A 19,112-nucleotide genomic window follows, 5' to 3' on the forward strand; every position below is an offset into this window, starting at 1 on the left:
CCCCTATAGTTTTTACCCAGATACTTGGCAGTATTTACCGATATTGTTATAATATGAAGCTGGTAGGTTATGATGTACATTGTAATTTAACCTGTTTTCCAGTAGACTTACATATACTTATGTAGATATAATGGCCAGTTCCTAGAACTTTTACTTTCCACTCCAATCATTGATAGATGAATAACCAGAAATTCAGTAAGAAAGCTATCAAATATATAGTGAATACCCAGTAAGAAAATCACAGAATCACAGAATCGTCTAGGTTGGAAGAGACCTCCAAGATCATCTAGTCCAACCTCTGTCCTAACACTAACAAGACCTCCACTAAACCATATCACTAAGGACTACATCTAAACGTCTTTTAAAGACCTCCAGGGATGGCGACTTAACCACTTCCCTGGGCAGTCCATTCCAATGCCTAACAACCCTTTCAGTAAAGTTCTTCCCAATATCCAACCTAAACCTCCCCTGGCGCAACTTTAGCCCATTCCCCCTCGTCCTGTCACCAGGCACGTGGGAGAATAGACCAACCCCCACCTCTCTACAGCCTCCTTTAAGGTACCTATAGAGAGCGATGAGGTCTCCCCTGAGCCTCCTCTTCTCCAGGCTAAATAACCCCAGCTCCCTCAGCTGCTCCTCGTAAGACTTGTTCTCCAGACCCCACACCAGCTTTGTTGCCCTTCTCTGGACTCTCTCGAGCACCTCCATGTCCTTCTTGTAGCGGGGGGCCCAAAACTGAACACAGTACTCGAGGTGCGGCCTCACCAGAGCCGAGTACAGGGGGACAATCACCTCCCTAGACCTGCTGGCCACGCTGCTTCTTATACAAGCCAGGATGCTGTTGGCCTTCTTGGCCACCAGAGCACACTGCTGGCTCATATTCATCTGCCTATCAACCAGTACTCCCAGGTCCTTCTCGGCCAGGCAGCTTTCCAACCACTCATCTCCCAGCCTGTAGCACTGCTTGGGGTTGTTGCGCCCCAGATGCAGGACCCGGCATTTGGCCTTGTTGAACTTCATACAAGTTGACCTCAGCCCATCGGTCCAGACTATCCAGATCCTCCTGCAGAGCCTTCCTACCCTCGGGCAGATCGACACACGCACCTAACTTGGTGTCATCTGCAAACTTACTGAGGGTGCACTCGATCCCCTCATCCAGGTCATCGATAAAGATATTAAAGAGGACTGGCCCCAGCACTGAGCCCTGGGGGACTCCACTAGTAACTGGCCTCCAACTGGATTTGGCTCCATTCACCACAACTCTTTGGGCCCGGCCATCCAGCCAGTTTTTAACCCAACGAAGCGTACGCCAGTCCAAGCCGTGAGCAGCCAGTTTCTTGAGGAGAATGTTGTGGGAAACAGTGTCAAAAGCCTTCCTGAAATCAAGGTAGATCACATCCACAGCCTTCCCCTCATCCACCAGGCGCGTCACTTGGTCATAGAAGGAGATCAGGTTCGTCAAGCAGGACCTGCCTTTCATAAACCCATGCTGACTGGGCCTGATCGCCTGGTTGCCCTTCAAGTGCCGCGTGATGACATTCAAGATAATCTGCTCCACGAGCTTCCCTGACACTGAGGTCAAACTAACAGGCCTATAGTTCCCCGGGTCTACCCTCTGGCCCTTGTTGTAGATGGGCGTCACATTTGCAAATGTGGGACTTCACTCTGCTTGAAAATTTTCTGGGCCTTTTTATCTGGCAATATTCTCTGTTTTGTAAGAAGTAAAGCAAATAGATAGGCTTGTTACAAAACATGAAGTCCTAACAGATGTTTTTCTCCTGTTTCATGAAAACTAAGTTGTTTAGGAATACAGAAGAGCTGACTAATAGAAAATGTGTCTTTTTGGAATGGAGCCAGTTGCAATTTATTTGAGAAGAAAGAATTTTTTTATAGCATGAAAAATGTTAAATGTGAAACAAATAGGACAAACTTTCCATGTGTGAAAACATAACCTTAGACTCAGAATAAGAAATACTCTTCCAAAGGGCATTTTTAATGAAATATATCTTTCCCAAATATAAAGCTAAAGGGATTTAGGATGATGATGGAAAAAAAAACTCTTCTTTCTGCATTAAGACCAGCAGAGCAAATAGAAAAACATTTGTAATGGGCATAGCTAGAGTTCTGAATTCAGTTCAGCATCAAAAATCGGTTATGAGTCCACTAGTCTCAGAAATATTATTAGAGGAAGAGAGCAACTTTACTTAAATTAGATTTTTTTTTTTTCCAATGGTGCAAATTTATTTAGCTGAGAATCTCCTACCAAACCATTTGCCAATATCCTACAGCAGGACTCCTTTTGCCAAACACATTACTCCTTTGTATATTTCCCTGATAACAGCCCTAAGGCTGTCACCAAAAGCAAGTTCAAGAAGGACAATCCCACCACTAGAGTCCAGATGCTGCCAGACTGGAATCTCTGAATCTGTGTGTGTAGGTCGGCATCTTTGGGCCACAGGACTCAAAAGTATATTTCTTTCCCAACTTCTAATTTTCACTTGCAAAGAAAGTGACTAGCATTCTAACAGGATGTATGCTGTGGGTTTAGGTGGTAGGATCCATTCTCTAAATTCCCTCTAAATCTATTTGGAGGAACAGCTTACTGCATATTAACTGAGTGATGGCAGCTGTCTTCATACCTGCTTTCAGCCTAGACCAACTGTAAAGAAATGTGAAGTAGTTCAGCCTGCAGTCTGAGTTAAGTCAGGCAAGGATTTAAGGAGGCTTTAGCCTCTTAATTTGCCTGCCTCACTACACACATAAAACACAACACGTTCAACAACTGTACAACTTTCTCATCCGGCATTCAGATCAGAATGTTGTTCATCCCTGAATTATCATTTTCTATGGACTAAAGACACACTCCAAAACAGTTGTTATGGCTCAGCTGAAGTGTTTGTTATGCCACAATAACTTGATTGCCCATCTGAATTCTAACTCAAGACATGCCTTGTTTGAGTACCTTCTGTAGTCATCAAACATCACTTCTTGGGAAAGTTCCTATTGTATCAACTCTTTGCCCACAAATATGTCTCAGTAAGTGTCTCCAAAGCTGCAGACACTCCAGCTTGAGGATCTTTTTAAAATAATTCCCATTACTTTTGCTACATTAACATACTGAAGAGTTTTTTAAATGGTGATTTCAGATACATGACCCAGCTATGTATAGGTAGGCTGCCAGAAATTGACAGAGTCAAAGAGTGTACTTCAAACTGCTCAGTGAAAGACCATAATATGCTTTTCACCCACATGCTCTTGCATGTTGACATTCCATTGCCTCTTGCACAAGGGCATGCAATAATACATTGCGGCTTCATATATATAAAATAATCACTAATTAGTAATGTAGATCCTGAGGTTACTTTACAATTCATGTCACTTAACTAGCCATCAGAGATAACTGGAGTCAATGGAAATTTCATATCTGTTTCCTTTGCTTCTTTTAGACAAAAAACAAGTAATTGTTATCCAAGACTTTACCAGACCTGTGCATCAAGCTGTGTACTCCTCTCCCTAAGTCAAACAGCTTCTAGTTGCTGTAAATTAAAAATCTTTGCTTCCCTTTCTAGTAAGAACACATCCTTTCTTAGTGCTTTTAAGCTAAACTTTTCCTCAACAGCCCTGTGAAGAAAGCAAGACATCTTTGTAGTTTCCAGTCTTGCCTTAAAGAAAAAGGATCTTCACATTTCCAAAAATCCCCTCACACATAGATCACAAATAGGCAATGAATCATGAGAATACAAATCATCAATGATATCAAGCAGTTTTTAGGTGCCTAGCACAGCTTTTAATTGTAAGGGGTGGGAAGGAAAACCAGTAACCTCTTCTTATTCCTGTGGTTGGACAGAATAGAGCAGAAATGTCACTACTGCAGCATAGTCCAACACCCATTTTGATATTTGAGGAGCAGCTGGCCTCAGCACCCGTAAAATAAGTTCCTTTTCCTCACTACAATTAACATTAGCAGTATATGGCATGATGGACAGCATGTGGGAAAAGCATGAATTAGCTTGCATGGTGGTTTCCTTAGTCTGCCGATTTAGCAGCTGGCCCAGAGCATTTCATATAACTGCTCTGAACTTGTTTCAAATGGCACTAATCAATCACCAGGGAACCACTGGCTCAAAATAAACTATAACTTATTACCCCAATACCTTTGTAAATAATAAAGGTGGCATCTGATTAATCAGCTGAAAGCCTGAAGTATTGTAGATTTGGGGGAAAAAAAAAAAATCACTTCCAGCTAATGCTTAATAAAATACCAACAAACCAATTAATTGGAGTTAATAATACACAAGCACTCATATCTATATTACATTTCCAAAGAAGAATAGTTTCTATCAAACTGTCAGCCTTTTATAATAAATAACTATAATAATAATTGTACAGTGGTGATTCAGTAGTTAAGCATTCAGTAGAGCAGACAGCATTTTCTGGTGGGCCCACATGATTCCACTGATTTCAAATACAGTAGATTTATGGTGTCATAATTCAGAGCAGACTCTGGTAAGTGCTTGACTGGAATTTGAAGGATATATTCACATTTGCAACATCATGATTTTATGCTGGTGTGGTAACATTAAAGATTATGAAGCTACACAAGCATTAGATTGGAGTTCCACATTAATGAGTCATCGCTAATAAGAAGTCTTGAGAGGCATTTACGTTAAATTATATCAGAAACAAAATGTACAGAGCCCACTTCTGGTCACAATGCAGATTTACTGCCATTATTTCACCATCAATTATAGTTCCCTTTCTAGTAACTATACTTCAGTTACATTTGCTTCTCAAAGACATTCCATTTCTTATTCCTGTCCTTTTTCCCACCTATGCACTTCATGTTTTCAATCTATATAAAATTTGTTTCAATAGTCTGATAGAGAATCATGTTTCAAACATAAATATTAGAAACGGCCATTGGAAAAAAAATAAAAATCAGGATAATCCTCTTGCTGTACTGAGTTTCATTATGCCAAAATTAAAATGTTGTGATATAATAATAGCCACATTTCTTATGGGAATTGATGCAAAATCCATTTAAATATGAAAGCAACTAGTACTTTGGCTAAACCTCTTCAAAAACATTTTCCCTCCTAAAAGTAGTTAAAGGAAATTAAAGTAATTTAGTAGCAAATCTGTTTGAAACAGTGAAGCTTCCTTTAATTCCATTGCTTAACATGAGAATTCTTGAAAATATTCAGCAGTCGAATAAGATCTACAGAAAAGGAATAAAACTTTGACTGATAATGTAGTTTAGATCCTATTCCGCATATCTCAAATAACAAGGTTGACCAAATACATGACTATTTGAAAGGGTTGATAGTATTTAATTTATTATTGTAATCAAATTGGATTTTTCATTTCCTGTTTTTTTTTTTTTTGTCAATAACATCAGAGCAGGCCAGACTTAGTCTTCTGTTATTCTGTTATCAGTAGAATTAGGTTGATTAAGCATGTCAAAAAGATTAATGGCTTTTCTAGCAATAAGCAACATGATGAATGCACTTATATAAAGTACTACTTAGAAAAAAAAAAAAGATTAAAATTCTAAATAATGTTAATGGCTGAAGCAAGATCATGCCAAAAATCTTATTTAGATTACTTTAAATATTATTGACACCAAGAAAATTTATATTTTCTGGTGCACTGAACATATTGGACTTCATTGAAAGCTTGCTTTCAGTATCAGGGGAAACAAAGTTCTTCATTCCTGAGACAAATGAATAGGTAAAAGATTGTATTCACTTGATAAATATCAATGTAAGATGTTTGTACTTGAGCAAGCTAAGAAAGTCATTAGGGGCAGCATACCTGACAGATACTAATGTGTTGTACCTTCCAAAGCTGCAGTAAATCTAATAACCTGTGACTGAAAAAATGGAGGAAGTAATAAAAGCATGTCATGAAATCAAAAATTGTAAGAAACTTCCTGACATGCCCTTTTGTTACATTTAATATATGCAATATCACAGTAGACTTGTTTGTTGTTCATGCACTGTTGTATGAGTGAGTCATTGGAAAGGCCTTGCCACCTGCTCCTCCTTCCCATTTTTCCTGGCAGTAGATTTCTCAGAGGAAGACTACCTAAGTGGTGTTCAGGGTTTTAACCAGGTAGCTCCTGAATGACTATGTGATATTTTTTTTAATTATTATTTACATCATATCCCCTAGATATCACTTGGGAAGCCGCAGAGAATGCAAACACTGCTATAACACACTTTGTGTCTCTTTCTACTAGAATTTCCAGCCTGTAATTGCATATTTGTAAAATGATTGAGTTCCTCATCTTTCATATCTACTCCTCTGCATTTCCTCTATATTATTTAGTTCTCAATTAAAATTTTTTTAAAAAAAAAAAGCTTTTAAAACATTTCTAATGCAAATAATATAATTTAATTACAACCATTAGAATCTTACAGTGTTGATCAAAACAGCTTGAAAGCAAAGTTGTTTCTTCTGTTTATCTCTTTTTAAACAAAAAGATGGGGAATCAAGAAGTTTGGGTCCCATTCTCAGTTTTACCACTGTGCCAGTGTGGTTCAGCAGACAGAATGTACATGTAGACTCAGACCCTCTTTCTGAGGTCAGATCAATGCATGCCTTCAGCCATACAGTGAAAAAGTGGGAAAGAAACATTCCCCAAAGATATACTATAAACTAATAAAGACTATATGCTTTCCAGTCAAGAAAATTACAGATTTTATTTCTCAATTTCAATTTCCTCAATGAATTTGCTTTACTTTTCCATTGCACCCTGGTATCAGTCCTGATGTGAGTGAAGTTTCAATCATTTATGTTCCAGCATTTTCTGCTAAAAATTATTAGCACAACCTCTCTTTTTGAGGTATGCAAGGTAATTGCAGACAGGTCCCTTCAGGTCCATCAGAGTGAACGTTAATAAACCCTGCAAGCAGCTTTCAGGGAACATACAGCAAGAGCAAGAAATCTTGCATGTGGTGTTCTACATATTATCCAACCTACTGAAGTGCATTTATGTGCAGCAGTTTTGTTTAAATGGGGTGCACCAAATCTGAGACAATAAATAAACATTTATTGTTATTTATTATTAATAAATATTAAATCAAGGGGGTTTTGTTTGCTTTACTCCCTCAAAAACATTGTAAGAACTGGTCACAGAATTGCGGTATTTAGCCTACCCTAGGGAAACGGAAGCAATGGCTGGTTAAAGCTCAATGCTGTGCGAGACTAGTCCTAAGTAAACTCAAAAGCTCAGAAAACTCAAAAGTCCTAAGTAAACTCAAAACTCAAAGTAAGCTGAATAGCCTCTCAATACAGAGCACTGGCTGGTATGTGGTATTTACAGCTTCCCAGAAGTTGGGCAATATGTCTATTTGGAAACACAAGCATGTGTTACATCTTGACAATATATTCAATATGTAAAATAATTTTGTTATTGCTGCACCACTAAGCTCATGTGCCAGCTTCCTGTGGACTGGTGTTTTGAAGAGGTAGCTCATATGCTTTCTATATTTTGGGGGAAGTGGACTCTGCTGCTCACTGACCCAGTGCATTGACTGACAGTAAATTTATCCATTATCAGGTAATTATTGTTCATATTTTCTGTTCATTTTATTTTAGTTTGTTTTATTGTTTGTTTTAGTTTGTTTGTTTTAGGTTTGGGATGTGGGTTTTTTGTGTTTTTTTGATTCTTTGTTTTTCCGATTTTTTGTTTTGTTTTGTTTTTTTGTTTTTGGCAAGGCTTTATCTTTATCTTAAGCTTTTAGGTAAAAATAAGTCAGTTACAGTACTTGCTGGTTTTAGGACATCAAAATATTTAATTTTAACGAGTCAGCTTCAACTGTGAAAACCAAATGTTTTACCTCCACTTATTTCCAAATATTAATAATAATAATAATCTGTGAATTGTTTCAGAGACAAATAATGCTGTCAGACCAGGACAAAAATTATCTCAGACATGTAAACAAAATACTTGCCTAAATGAGCTGAATTCCTCTCTGATATAAATTAATTGACCTTAATATTTATTACTAGTGGTCTGATTGTGTTTATTCTATTTAAGCAAATCAGAATTATCTCCACAGATATTGCCTAGATAACCTGAAATTCACAACAGCATAGACTCAGTATTTAAGTGCAGTATGGAAACAAAGACAGCCTCCCAGAAGCAAACCTAGATCCCCTTTCAGGGGAGGGTGGGACTGGCTAATTAAAAAAGATCACTTGGGGCTTGTATAGAAACACCATTTTTAATTTACGTAACTCACTTTAAATATGAACACTGACTTCAGTTTCCACCCCTACTTTTACCAATGTAATGCTGGCAACTTGTGAGAGGTGTTTTGTTGGTTTTGGGTCACTCTTGACCAACATTCCCCAGACCTGTGTAGGCAGAACATGCATCCAAATAGTGATCTAGCATGAATATCACAACAGCAGTGCAAGGCACAGTGGGAAAGTGGTGAGAGATGGGGAAAGGAACACTAGTGTTTTCTAGGTTCTCACTAGCACATTGAAATCCGCCACAAGGACTCAAGCCAGCCATTGGATCTGTGTTTGGCTATGGATTTGAGTCTATCAACATAAAACTCAAATTCTTAGATATAACTGAAAGTGAACAATTGTCATGAATCACACATTTCTTTCCTGGTGTGTCAGTCTTTGAAAGTAAATAGGTTTAGTTCCCCTAGAAAACACTCATTTCACAGGCTTTATCAGTATGCTTGAGCCTCGGGAATGCTGAATGAAAAACCCTCAGAGGAAACATTTTTCTATCGAACCTCATCTGCAAGCCAAAGTGAGATTTTATGCAAGTAAGCAGGGGTAAGCACTGAAAAGCCAAAAGATTTTTATTTTTCCATATAAAAAGACACAAATTTTAAATGTTATTTTTTTCAATACAAATTACAGAGCCACTGCAGTTAGTGACCCAATTATTCCAAAAGGTCTCTGTTTTTTTGAGAAAATATAAATATGTTACTAAGAAGATTTTCTGCATGATTAATATCAAAAACATGAAAGGCAGTTTGAATTTATCTGTACATAGGTATTTATGGACCTCAGAAAAGGGAAATTATTTGGAAGGTGATAGGACTGTAATTGCCGTTTCAAGAAAAAAGTAACCAGTGAGGAATAAAACAAGCTCAGTCTGCCAACATGAAGATTTGGAAGTTAATCAAATGCCATCTTAGCCAGCCTGTTATGCTGATACGTGTATCTGAATTTGTTGTTGCTATTCATTACTAAAAGTACAATACAATTTTATAATCTCTTTCAGAATGAGTAAGTTGTGTTCTGGCCCAATAAACAGAGAATCAAAAGGCTGAATTCTCTTCTGCTTCTTCTTTGCAGGGTTATGCTGATCCTTTCTTAGCTATTAGATGATTACGCACCATTTGCAGACTATAAAATAACCATAGTCCACTATTTTGTTTTGTAATTTTTACTTTTAAAGGCACTTCTCTTGAAACCCTCACAAAACAAAAATGTTATGCACTCCTACACACTTCACATTTAAATAAGTGTTATGCAGGAAAATGTCAAGCAAAAGCTGTTTAAAATATGACCAGGTTTTATTGTCATTTCCATGTAGACCACATTCCCAAACCAGGTTTTCTGCAGGTAATAGTGTTTTGCAGGTAACTCTACATCCTGTATGTTTATTTGATTGTCTTAATTCAGTACACTATTGTCACTTTTTAAGTATCTGTTGGGTGTCATCATTAGCCTCATTCATCTCCTCCTTCCTACATTTTTCTCTGAGTTTTTGTGGTACCTCTGACATCTCATGCTAAATGGTTTCAGCTCCTTCCTCCAGTGAGCTCTACTCCCTGTTCCTTCTCTATTAATTTTTTACCTCTCTCCACTTGCTCTCTATGTTGACTAAAACCTCTGCCTCAAATAACTGAAAAATCTGCTGTTGATTGGATAGGGCATTCTTGAACTCATTACCATCACTGCTTACAATTTCTTTTTTCCCACATGGGTGCACTTTGTTCTTTGACACCTGTCTAAAATCTAATTTGGCTATACTGGGAAAGTTTGGAAGTTATTTCTGTGTAATTGGCTTAAGGTAGTTCTAGTACTTCACAAGCTCTTACATGCACATATTAAAAAGAAATACTACATAAAGTGTAGATATAGTGAGTGTTCTCAGGGTACAAGTTTTAATAGTTCCTTTATACACTAAACTGTGTATTCAAACCTGCACCTTGGCATTGGTAAAATAGGAACTATTGCCTTTGGCATTAATGTTAATTGAATCACCACATCACACTGGGAAATCCCTGCTCCTCATATCAATCAGAGGCTAAATTAGTAGGAATTTTATTCTACAACTTTTTGACAGCACTCCACATCCTAAAACCATGTTTCTGTAGTATTTAGCAAGACCAAAGCTTACCATGCATCCTACTAGGACTCATTTAGAATTGTTTCTCATGGAACTGACCCACTCTCAAGAAGCAGAAAACACCTAGCAGTCTTGAGTCATATCTCTGGGAATTTGATATGAATATCCCCTCATATTCAAAGGAAAGTGGGACATTTCCCCTTTGCTATATTTGTCACCAGACCACATGAATATATTGAATTGCTCTCAAAGCACACTGGTGCAAGCTGAGGGAATTCTGTGGACGCCATAAATGAGAACTTACTGCATTTGGTCTGGTTTTCATGCTTTTCCCACTCTTGCTTTACACCAATCAAGAGAGAACATGAAAGGGAGCGTGCATCAGTGGGAGCATGGTTTCACCAGGAAGGATCCAGCATTGGGGAAGCCTTGTGAGTGTGTTCTGGGTAAAGACTTCTGGGCAGCAAGGTCTGTAAATGCACCACATCCCACCTTTCCATCTTTTCTACCTTCTCCTCCTTGGCAACCCTGCAGCCTACCCCAGGCTCTGCAGAAGGTCCAATTCCCCCAGCTTCAGACCCCTCCTACTGTCACCAGAAACTATACTGCTGGTCCCTGTGTCTTCTCCTAAAAGGGACCCTGTAGAGGAAAATGGCTGAAAGAAAAAACAAAACAAAACAAAACAACAAAAAAAAAAAAAACAGTGGAGCGTGAGGCAAACTCACAGAGTAAACTAAGGTGGACAGGTTTTTTCCTCCTTCCTTCAGCCTCACATCTGGCCATCATCAAAACTGCAGCATGTCCTCATTGGCACTCTCAAAATATTAGATGTTGTCTCCAGCACTAAATTCAACCATATTTATCACAAATCTGCCCACACAGAGCTCTGAGAAATAAAAGATATATTGGTCCAGGGAAAAATGAGTATTTGATAGGGCTTCTCATTCTTCCTGATGACTTTTATAGGGCAAGCAAATGAAATAGAGCATTTCAATACAAAGGATAGGAGTTTGTTTTCATTGCTGAGTAAAACAGCCGTTCTCACATGTACTCACGTAAGTACTAACACTTCAAAGCAATTAAACTGTTCACTGAGCAGAAAAATGATTCTGTAGTGTTTTCAGCAATTAAAGTATGATTGACAGAGTACAAAAGATAATGATTAGTTTTCATCATTTGAAGGAAGATTTAAAGAAGGTGCAACTGTTTCATTTAATTATTCTTTATTAATATTAACCGAATTGTAATTCCGTCCATTTTTATATGCAGTGACTATTCTATCACTAGCTCATTATAAAATGTTTTGGTTTAGTGCCATAATTTTGTCTGTCTGGTTTTGCATAGTCTTACAAATGGCACTAGCAAACCCATGATACATATTCATATCTACTAACATCTACTAAACTGAGCATTTATGTTTAATACAGAGTCATTATACTAAATCACCTATATAACTCAGGATATTCTATGATTCTGTTTTTGATCAATGGCAAGTTGAATATGAGTCAGCAACGTGCCCTGGCAGCCCAAAGGGCCAACCGTACCTGGGGTGCCTCAGACACAGCACTGCCAGCTGGTCGAGGGAAGAGATTGTCCAGCTCTGCTCTGCATAGTACTGCGTGCAGGTTTTGGTGCTGCAGTATAAGTCCATAAAAGACCAAAAAAAACAAGATAAGTCCATAAGACCATGTCCAAAGGAGGGCTACAAAGATGGTGGGGGGTCTAGAGGGGAAAGCACATGAAGAGCGGCTGAGGTCCCTTGGTTTGTGCAGTCCACAGCAGAGCAGGCTGAGGGGAGGCCTCATGGCGGCCTGCAGCTCCCTCACGAGGGGAGCGGAGGGGCAGGCGCTGAGCTCCGTTCTCTGGGGACAGCGACAGGACCCGAGGGAATGGCATGGAGCTGGGACAGGGGAGGGTCAGGCTGGGTGTTAGGGAAAGGTTCTGCACCCAGAGGGTGGTCGAGCACTGGGACAGCCTCCCCAAGGCAGTGGACATGGCACCGAGCCTGATGGAGTTAAAGAAGCATTTGAACAATGCTCTCAGACACATGATATGATTTTCGGGTGATTCTGTGTGGACCCAGGAGTCAGACTTGATGATCCTTGTGGGCCCCTTCCAACTCAGGGTATTCTATGAATTCTGTTACTTAATCAGAGATTTTATGCTTTAAAACAAGGGACAAAGTGCACAGGTTATTTCAAATGAACAGAGCTGTGCACGGGTTATTTCAAATGAACTCAGCTGTGGAGTCAATGTGATAGGTAACACAAATTCAAGTTTCTTTGGTAAGCCCTGTTTGCTGCTTGTGAATTTCCATTCATGATGATGAATGCTATGTAAACCCCAATAGCAGGACATGCCCTGAGGATACCCTAAAAACATAAATTACAGTTTATTGCACTCAGTGTGAGTTGCCTGCTTAACAGAAAGGAAGGATATTGTCTTGAGTTAGATCCTGCAAATAAAACGGCAATGTGCACTACTGCATTGTTTAATGCATCCTGATTTTTCTCATGTGGGGGAAATATCTGGAACAATAATGGTTATCCAAGATTTGAGTTAAAAAAAAAATAAATCTGTTCTGCAAATAGATTCAGTTTTTCACTTCTTTGGTTGTCCAGATGGTTACATTTCATAATTAGAAATATATGTATATATTAGAGATGAAACACTATGCCATCGTAAAGAAAATAATAGTGGCATCTTTGGCTCTGGATTCAGTATTGTTATTTGTACAGATAGCAGGATAGAAGTGAGCAACAGATGCAACCAAAGCAATTACTCCATGGCTGCAATCTGAGATAGTGCTAGGATGAAGGCAGGTCTTGTAAGTGAAAGGACAGTGTAGAAGCTGCATTTCAAACGGGCTTGCAGATGTTTTGCAAAAAGCAATGTATAGCAGTCATGTAACCCACGGTCGAAGCCTAGCCAGACACCAGCAGCAACGTGGGAAGGTGTCAGGCATTGAGTTATTTGCCTGCAGAAGTGCAACTTTGCCTGAAACCAAGCAGGAGTCAGAATTAGCTGCAGCTGTCTCCCTTCTAGCTACTAACTCAAAAGTCTAGTCTGGAGAACTGGGTTGTCTGGCAAGGAAAAAACTAGGATAGCAACGGGAAGGATACTTAAGGCTTTGGGTTTCAAGCCTATGTGTATGTGTATAGTCATCCATTCATCCACTGTTCAGCTGCATTTTTCTGGGAATTTCTAAGGTTAATGTTATAGTGAAAGCTGTTCAGAGCAGTCGATTGCTTAAAAACAGATGCATTTTGTCAGATGAACATCTTGCATATACTTGTTGGGTGCTCTTATTGCATGTAATTATTGGGGGGTAAACCATACAATAAATTCTGTAATGTCCCTATTCTGTGGGACATTTCTATAAATATTTTTTTTAATGTATTTCAAGGGAAGATGTTAATCATTTACATCTGTTCGGTTATTTAGTCAAGGTGCATTCTTTATACACCCTTCCAAGGACATATGCAGAATTTATACTCTCAGTAAGATTTATACTTATACATTTAGGTATGGAAGATGAACATGGGAAAGAAAGTCCAGCACACTTTTCCAATAAACTCTATTAGAAGTAAACTAGAGATTTACAGGGAACAAGGAACATACCCTTGTTGTTTACCCTTTTATTTTCAGAACTGTAAGGAAGAACAAATAAACCAGAGCAACAAAAAGTCTGAGCTCTGTTTGGGGCAAGCTAGCAGAGATCAAAAGTCACACCTCCCACAGAGAAATGAAGTCCACCTGACTGAATTTAGAAAAGTCAACAGCATCTGCTTGGCCACAGAACGGTGGTCAGCATTACAGCTTCCGACTGTCTGGGGAGGCTGGGGAGACAGGGAGTGGCTCACCCAATTCTAAACAAAATAAAAATAAAAATAAAAAATAGCGCCTTGTTGTCTTTAACACATATTGAGTTTACTTTCTTGTAAAATGCTTTTAGGAGAAATACTGAGTGCAAACTATTCTATTGCATTGTACTTGATGACTATGAAGCACATATCTTAGAAGGAGTGGGCCCCTGGCAGGTTGTCTGACGGCTAGCCTCTCCCCCAAAAAACGTCATTAACTTGCAGGGCATTCCTAAAGATCTACAGATGTAGAAAGTGGAACTATCTAGGCTTTGAGGGGAGGCAAGTGATAAGAATGTTAAACCTTTAAAAGACAACATAGAAAACTCTATAGATTTCTACTGAATTTTACTTGATTTTATCTGAATTTTTACTCCATTATTTTTATTGATTACAGTTTGGGTCCCCTTAAGTAGAAGAGCACTTACATTTAATCAGGTTTTAATATTTAATGTTGGCTTTCTAATGTTATATATATTGTGGCAGTGCAAAGTTAAAATTAATTGAATATGGTATAGTTGGTGTCTGGTAAAATGCTAGAAGGATAATACTGGAACTATAATAACAGTAACAGTAGCATTTCTGGAAGTCTGAAATACAGTGTTATGCCTAAGAAGAGTGCTTTCAATAGCTCATGCTCACAAAGCCAGCCATACAGGGGAAGAAAACAGCAGAAATAATTTCAGGTGGAAAATGAACTAATAAATATTCCATAACCTACCTCCAGCTTTTTTCAGAGATTATGATGGCAATTAGGATAGTATATACTGTTTCTTTGATATTGTCTATAGCTGCCAGGACTTCATGTTCTGTTGGGATATTCAATTCATTAAATGCAGTACGTTCAAATCATGCTTTTTAAAGTATTTTTTCTGCTAGAACTACATCAAATGAAAGCCATATTGCTAGCTTAAATGTAATTCAGTTCATCCTTGTTGTGTCAGGATGTTTTATATATATGTAACGGGAAGGAAATGAAAAGATTAAAAAATATATTAATCATCATGTGTTTTTTTTAATGTCATCAGCACTACCATAAAGCCAGCTGATAAATAGCATGCTACTCAGAAGAAAGAAATAGAATAAAAATAGTATTATATTGCACTAGATTAATCATAGCAGTGGGTTACTGTCATTCTAAGGAAAATAAAAGCTTGACTATTTCAGATTGTAAAGTTTCTTCTCAGTTTTTAAGATTATTTGCCTTAAGAGGCAAATAACCAGCCCATGTATTGAAACAAGAACATGGGATTTTGGGCCGGTGGGGTTGGTAAATTTTTATCATTGTTTCTAAATGACAGCAAAGCAGCATTGGTGACTTGGATCCAGATGGTTAGCAGTAACGCTTCATAACAGTAATCTAATGAAGCTTTTTAGTGCTGGTGACAGGTAAATGCTTGAAAGGTTTATGGCAGGGAAAAAGCTCCGATAAATAACTTGAAACTCTGTCTCTCTTCTTACTTGCATAATTATTGCTTTTTATAATAACATAATGGTACAGCAAAGCATAGGTGACGAAACAGTGAGAAAAGAGGAGCTCTCTCTAGAGCTAATAGGATATACAACAGAACAGCAGGCTTCTTCTTACTTCTTGTAAGATGAATAGCTACTTAACAACCATTAGTCCTCTTGAAGACTTAGGGAGAGCATTTAAAAATCTTTTTCATGTAGTTAGTCTGTCCAGGGATCAGCAGCTAAAAATAGAGGAAGACCAAGATTTTTCTCTATACAAGTAGAGAATAATAGTTTCAGAATATTTTAACTGAAAGAAAAAAGTTCTGGGATCTCTCACATGAGCTTTCACCCTAATCCTGTTTACCTGGAAAGGGTACAACCAGAAATCTGGCACTGTCTTTACAACAAGGGGGAAATCTAGTGGCTGACTGCTTCAAAGAGAAGGAGACCAGTCCTGAAGGGACCTAGATATTTCTGATGAAACCTTTTTCTTTGGAAAACTAGGTTGTCAGTAAATTGAATTTTTAGCATAAATCATCCCCCTTTTTTTCCTGGGGAAGAAAAAGGCAGACTTAAAACACAGTGGAGGAAGGGAAAATTGGTTGAAAAGAATATCTGGAAAATTTTCCGATTTTTATAAGAGGTTCACCAGGTTGTGTCAGCTGTTTTGCTTCGGTTATAGAAAATTATATAAGTGTAACAGAAAAAAAAAAAAAAAAGAGGAAAAAGAAATTGGCAACAAGATTTTTTTTCCTGTCAAAAGTAAAATAAAAATATAAATAAAAATAAATAAAAATAAAAATAAAAATAAAAATAAAAATAAAAATAAAAATAAAAACTTATGTTGAATTTTTCACTTTAAAAAAAAAGAAACTCTCTATTCCTGTTAACTTTTTCTACTGTTAGTTTTCCAAACAGATGTGACTGGGAAAGCATTGTCAGTTTTCATGTGGGTAGGTGGTGCTGGTATGTCTGGTGTTTCCCTGTGGAATCACTGAATGACCAGCTGAAGCTGGTAGCATTTGTGGGTCCCATAGCAGGATGGAGATTTTTAGATGTGATCTGCCTCAGGCCTCTCCTGGAAGAGTGACCCTCAGAAGCATTGTTGACACTGGATTTTTGCTGTTTCACACTGTGGCTGGCAAAACAACAAAAGAAATCAAAGAATATGCAATTAAAGCCTAGAACACGTACACAAATAATAATAGACAATGTTAAAGCCGCTGAAGAAAGACTCATCAACCTTGTAACAATAAGCATTGCTGAAAGCACACACTCAGTGTAAATGGTGCAGAATGAGATGTATAAATAGTGCAATGGGACTGAGCAAAGAATCTTACATGCAATTTATTTAGATTGAAGGTTATTATGCAAATAAAACATTTCATTGCAAAGTGTCTAAGAAGCGTTTTTATATTTTCTGCTGCTAAAAGAGAAAGTATCCAACAGTTGTTCACATAGCATTACTGAGGGGAAGCTTACTTCAGCCTCAACAGCTCTTGCTTGATTCACTGTGGTTATTTTGGGCCTTGTGGTCTAACTTACAACTGCTGCACAGTCCTGGCTGTCCACTGCTGCGGGTCCACAATCTGCCCTTTAGCCCTCAAAGTTTTAAGGTGTGAAAGTCTGATGGATATTGATATTTGACTGATTTATGGAAAAAAAAAACTCTTTTTCCCTGTAGTCTTGGCTTCCTTTTGAGGATCTGCTGAAATAAATTCTCTGCCTTCATACTAAAGCAAACTTTTCTTATTTCTCAGTTTCTACAGATCAAGTGATGAGATGCAATGTGTGAATCCCCTGAAGGCTGAGAAGAGAAACTCTGACTTCCCAACAGAAAATTGTGAACCGTGGTTTCTTACTGGCTAGCAAGACCTTTGATTCAATTTGTACAAAAATGCAATTTACTTATTAAAAAGGACATTACTGTTAAAATATTAGAAATTCCATTTCTTATATGTTCTAAGCTGTACAATTGTCAGATTTTTATGGTTTAGATTGTAAATGTGTTTTTCTCTGGCTAATTATTGGTATTATTTTTTTAATTTCGATGTCTTAAAGGCCAATGTACTGTATCATAATAATATGAAGGACATATTTAACAGATGTGAGAAACACTGTATTCAAATGTATATTTCTAAGAGCTATTTTTATGATTAGCATGTTTTACCATATTTAGAGTCAGTTGATATTGCACTTCTTTGTTTACAGCTTAATTCAAACAAGATCATTATAATTAGTGTCACACTTAGATACTTTGTATGGTATTTTCCGTTATTTTATTTATTATATTTGTCATTTAAAATAATCATGTTTACCAATAGAGATAGCTGATAAAAAGTAAAAATGACAAAATATGAGAGCAATCCTTGATAAACTGTAAATTTGGTCCACTTGTTAATCCCTTTAATCAGCTAAGTGCTTTCTGTGATGCCACTCACTAGGCAGTTGTTAGAGCTGTATCTGCAAATCTTTAAAGGCAGTTTTTTGTTACCATATGAGAAGTTTACACGGAAGCCAATTTCCTGTCTAGCCAGGTACATTCCTTACAGGCTGTCAATACCTGAGAGCCTAAGTTGTCTTACTGATTGTTTTATTGGTTGTTTTATTTTTTGGCAGTAGTCTTTCCACTCTCAAACTCCTAACACCTTTCTACAAGCCTGAAGTTGGAATGATTAATTATTACAGATGTTGTAGGGGTAATCTTATCATAGAGTTTCTGAATAAATATTTCCTTTCAAACAGAATGGATGGATTATTTCTCTTGCATTACTGAGATATTAAGGGTAACATAGCATGGATGATATGGGTACAAGGTCTTCTCTGAGTAGCAACTTGTTCACCATCCCAAAGCTAGGCCTCCTTAGTGCTGCAGATGACATGAAATGAGGAAGAGATATTTATTTACATTCTTAGATGAGATATACTCCTATAGAAAGAGACATGTCTTTAAAGTAATTGAAGGAGGAAAAAATAATTTAATAGCAACAGCCTTCCAAGAATGAGAGACATCTTGGAAGATGAGAGATGAGACATCATTTACATATTTACACTATGTAAATACCCTTCCCAGTCAAATGAAGCTCAGACCTCAGTTGTGTGGCAGTCTGGAGCTTATCAGCCCTGACTGATATCCTTTGCCAGGGTATCTGGTGTTTGGTTTCATCCAACACCACACAGATGAACCTTAGCCTCACCCTATATGCTTGAAAGAGAAAGAGAAAGAGAAAGAGAAAGAGAAAGAGAAAGAGAAAGAGAAAGAGAAAGAGAAAGAGAAAGAGAAAGAGGGAAAGAAGGAAAGAGAGAAAGAAAGGTACCAGAGAAATCCTATAATTGATCAAACTTTCAATTTCTATAAAAAAACAGCTGTTTGTGAGATGCTAGGTTCACCACCAAAAAGTGGGGTTATGAGGAGGTGGGAGCTCAAGGACTCTGGTCAGGTTTCCAGCATGGGAACCATC

At 37.8% G+C, this 19,112-nt stretch overlaps 1 protein-coding gene across 1 annotated transcript in view; it reads left to right on the forward strand.

Moving 5' to 3' along the window:
* Nucleotides 1-18,395, forward strand: part of RALYL (RALY RNA binding protein like) — a 460,877-nt gene extending 442,482 nt beyond the window's left edge. The window contains 1 exon segment of the mRNA XM_040546189.1: nt 17,412-18,395. Coding sequence (XP_040402123.1) covers nt 17,412-17,429 — 18 coding nt within the window. The 3' untranslated portion in view covers nt 17,430-18,395.
* The last annotated feature ends 717 nt before the right edge of the window (nt 18,396-19,112 follow it).

This window comes from Cygnus olor, chromosome 2 (genome assembly GCF_009769625.2).
Source record: "Cygnus olor isolate bCygOlo1 chromosome 2, bCygOlo1.pri.v2, whole genome shotgun sequence".
NCBI lineage: Eukaryota > Metazoa > Chordata > Aves > Anseriformes > Anatidae > Cygnus > Cygnus olor.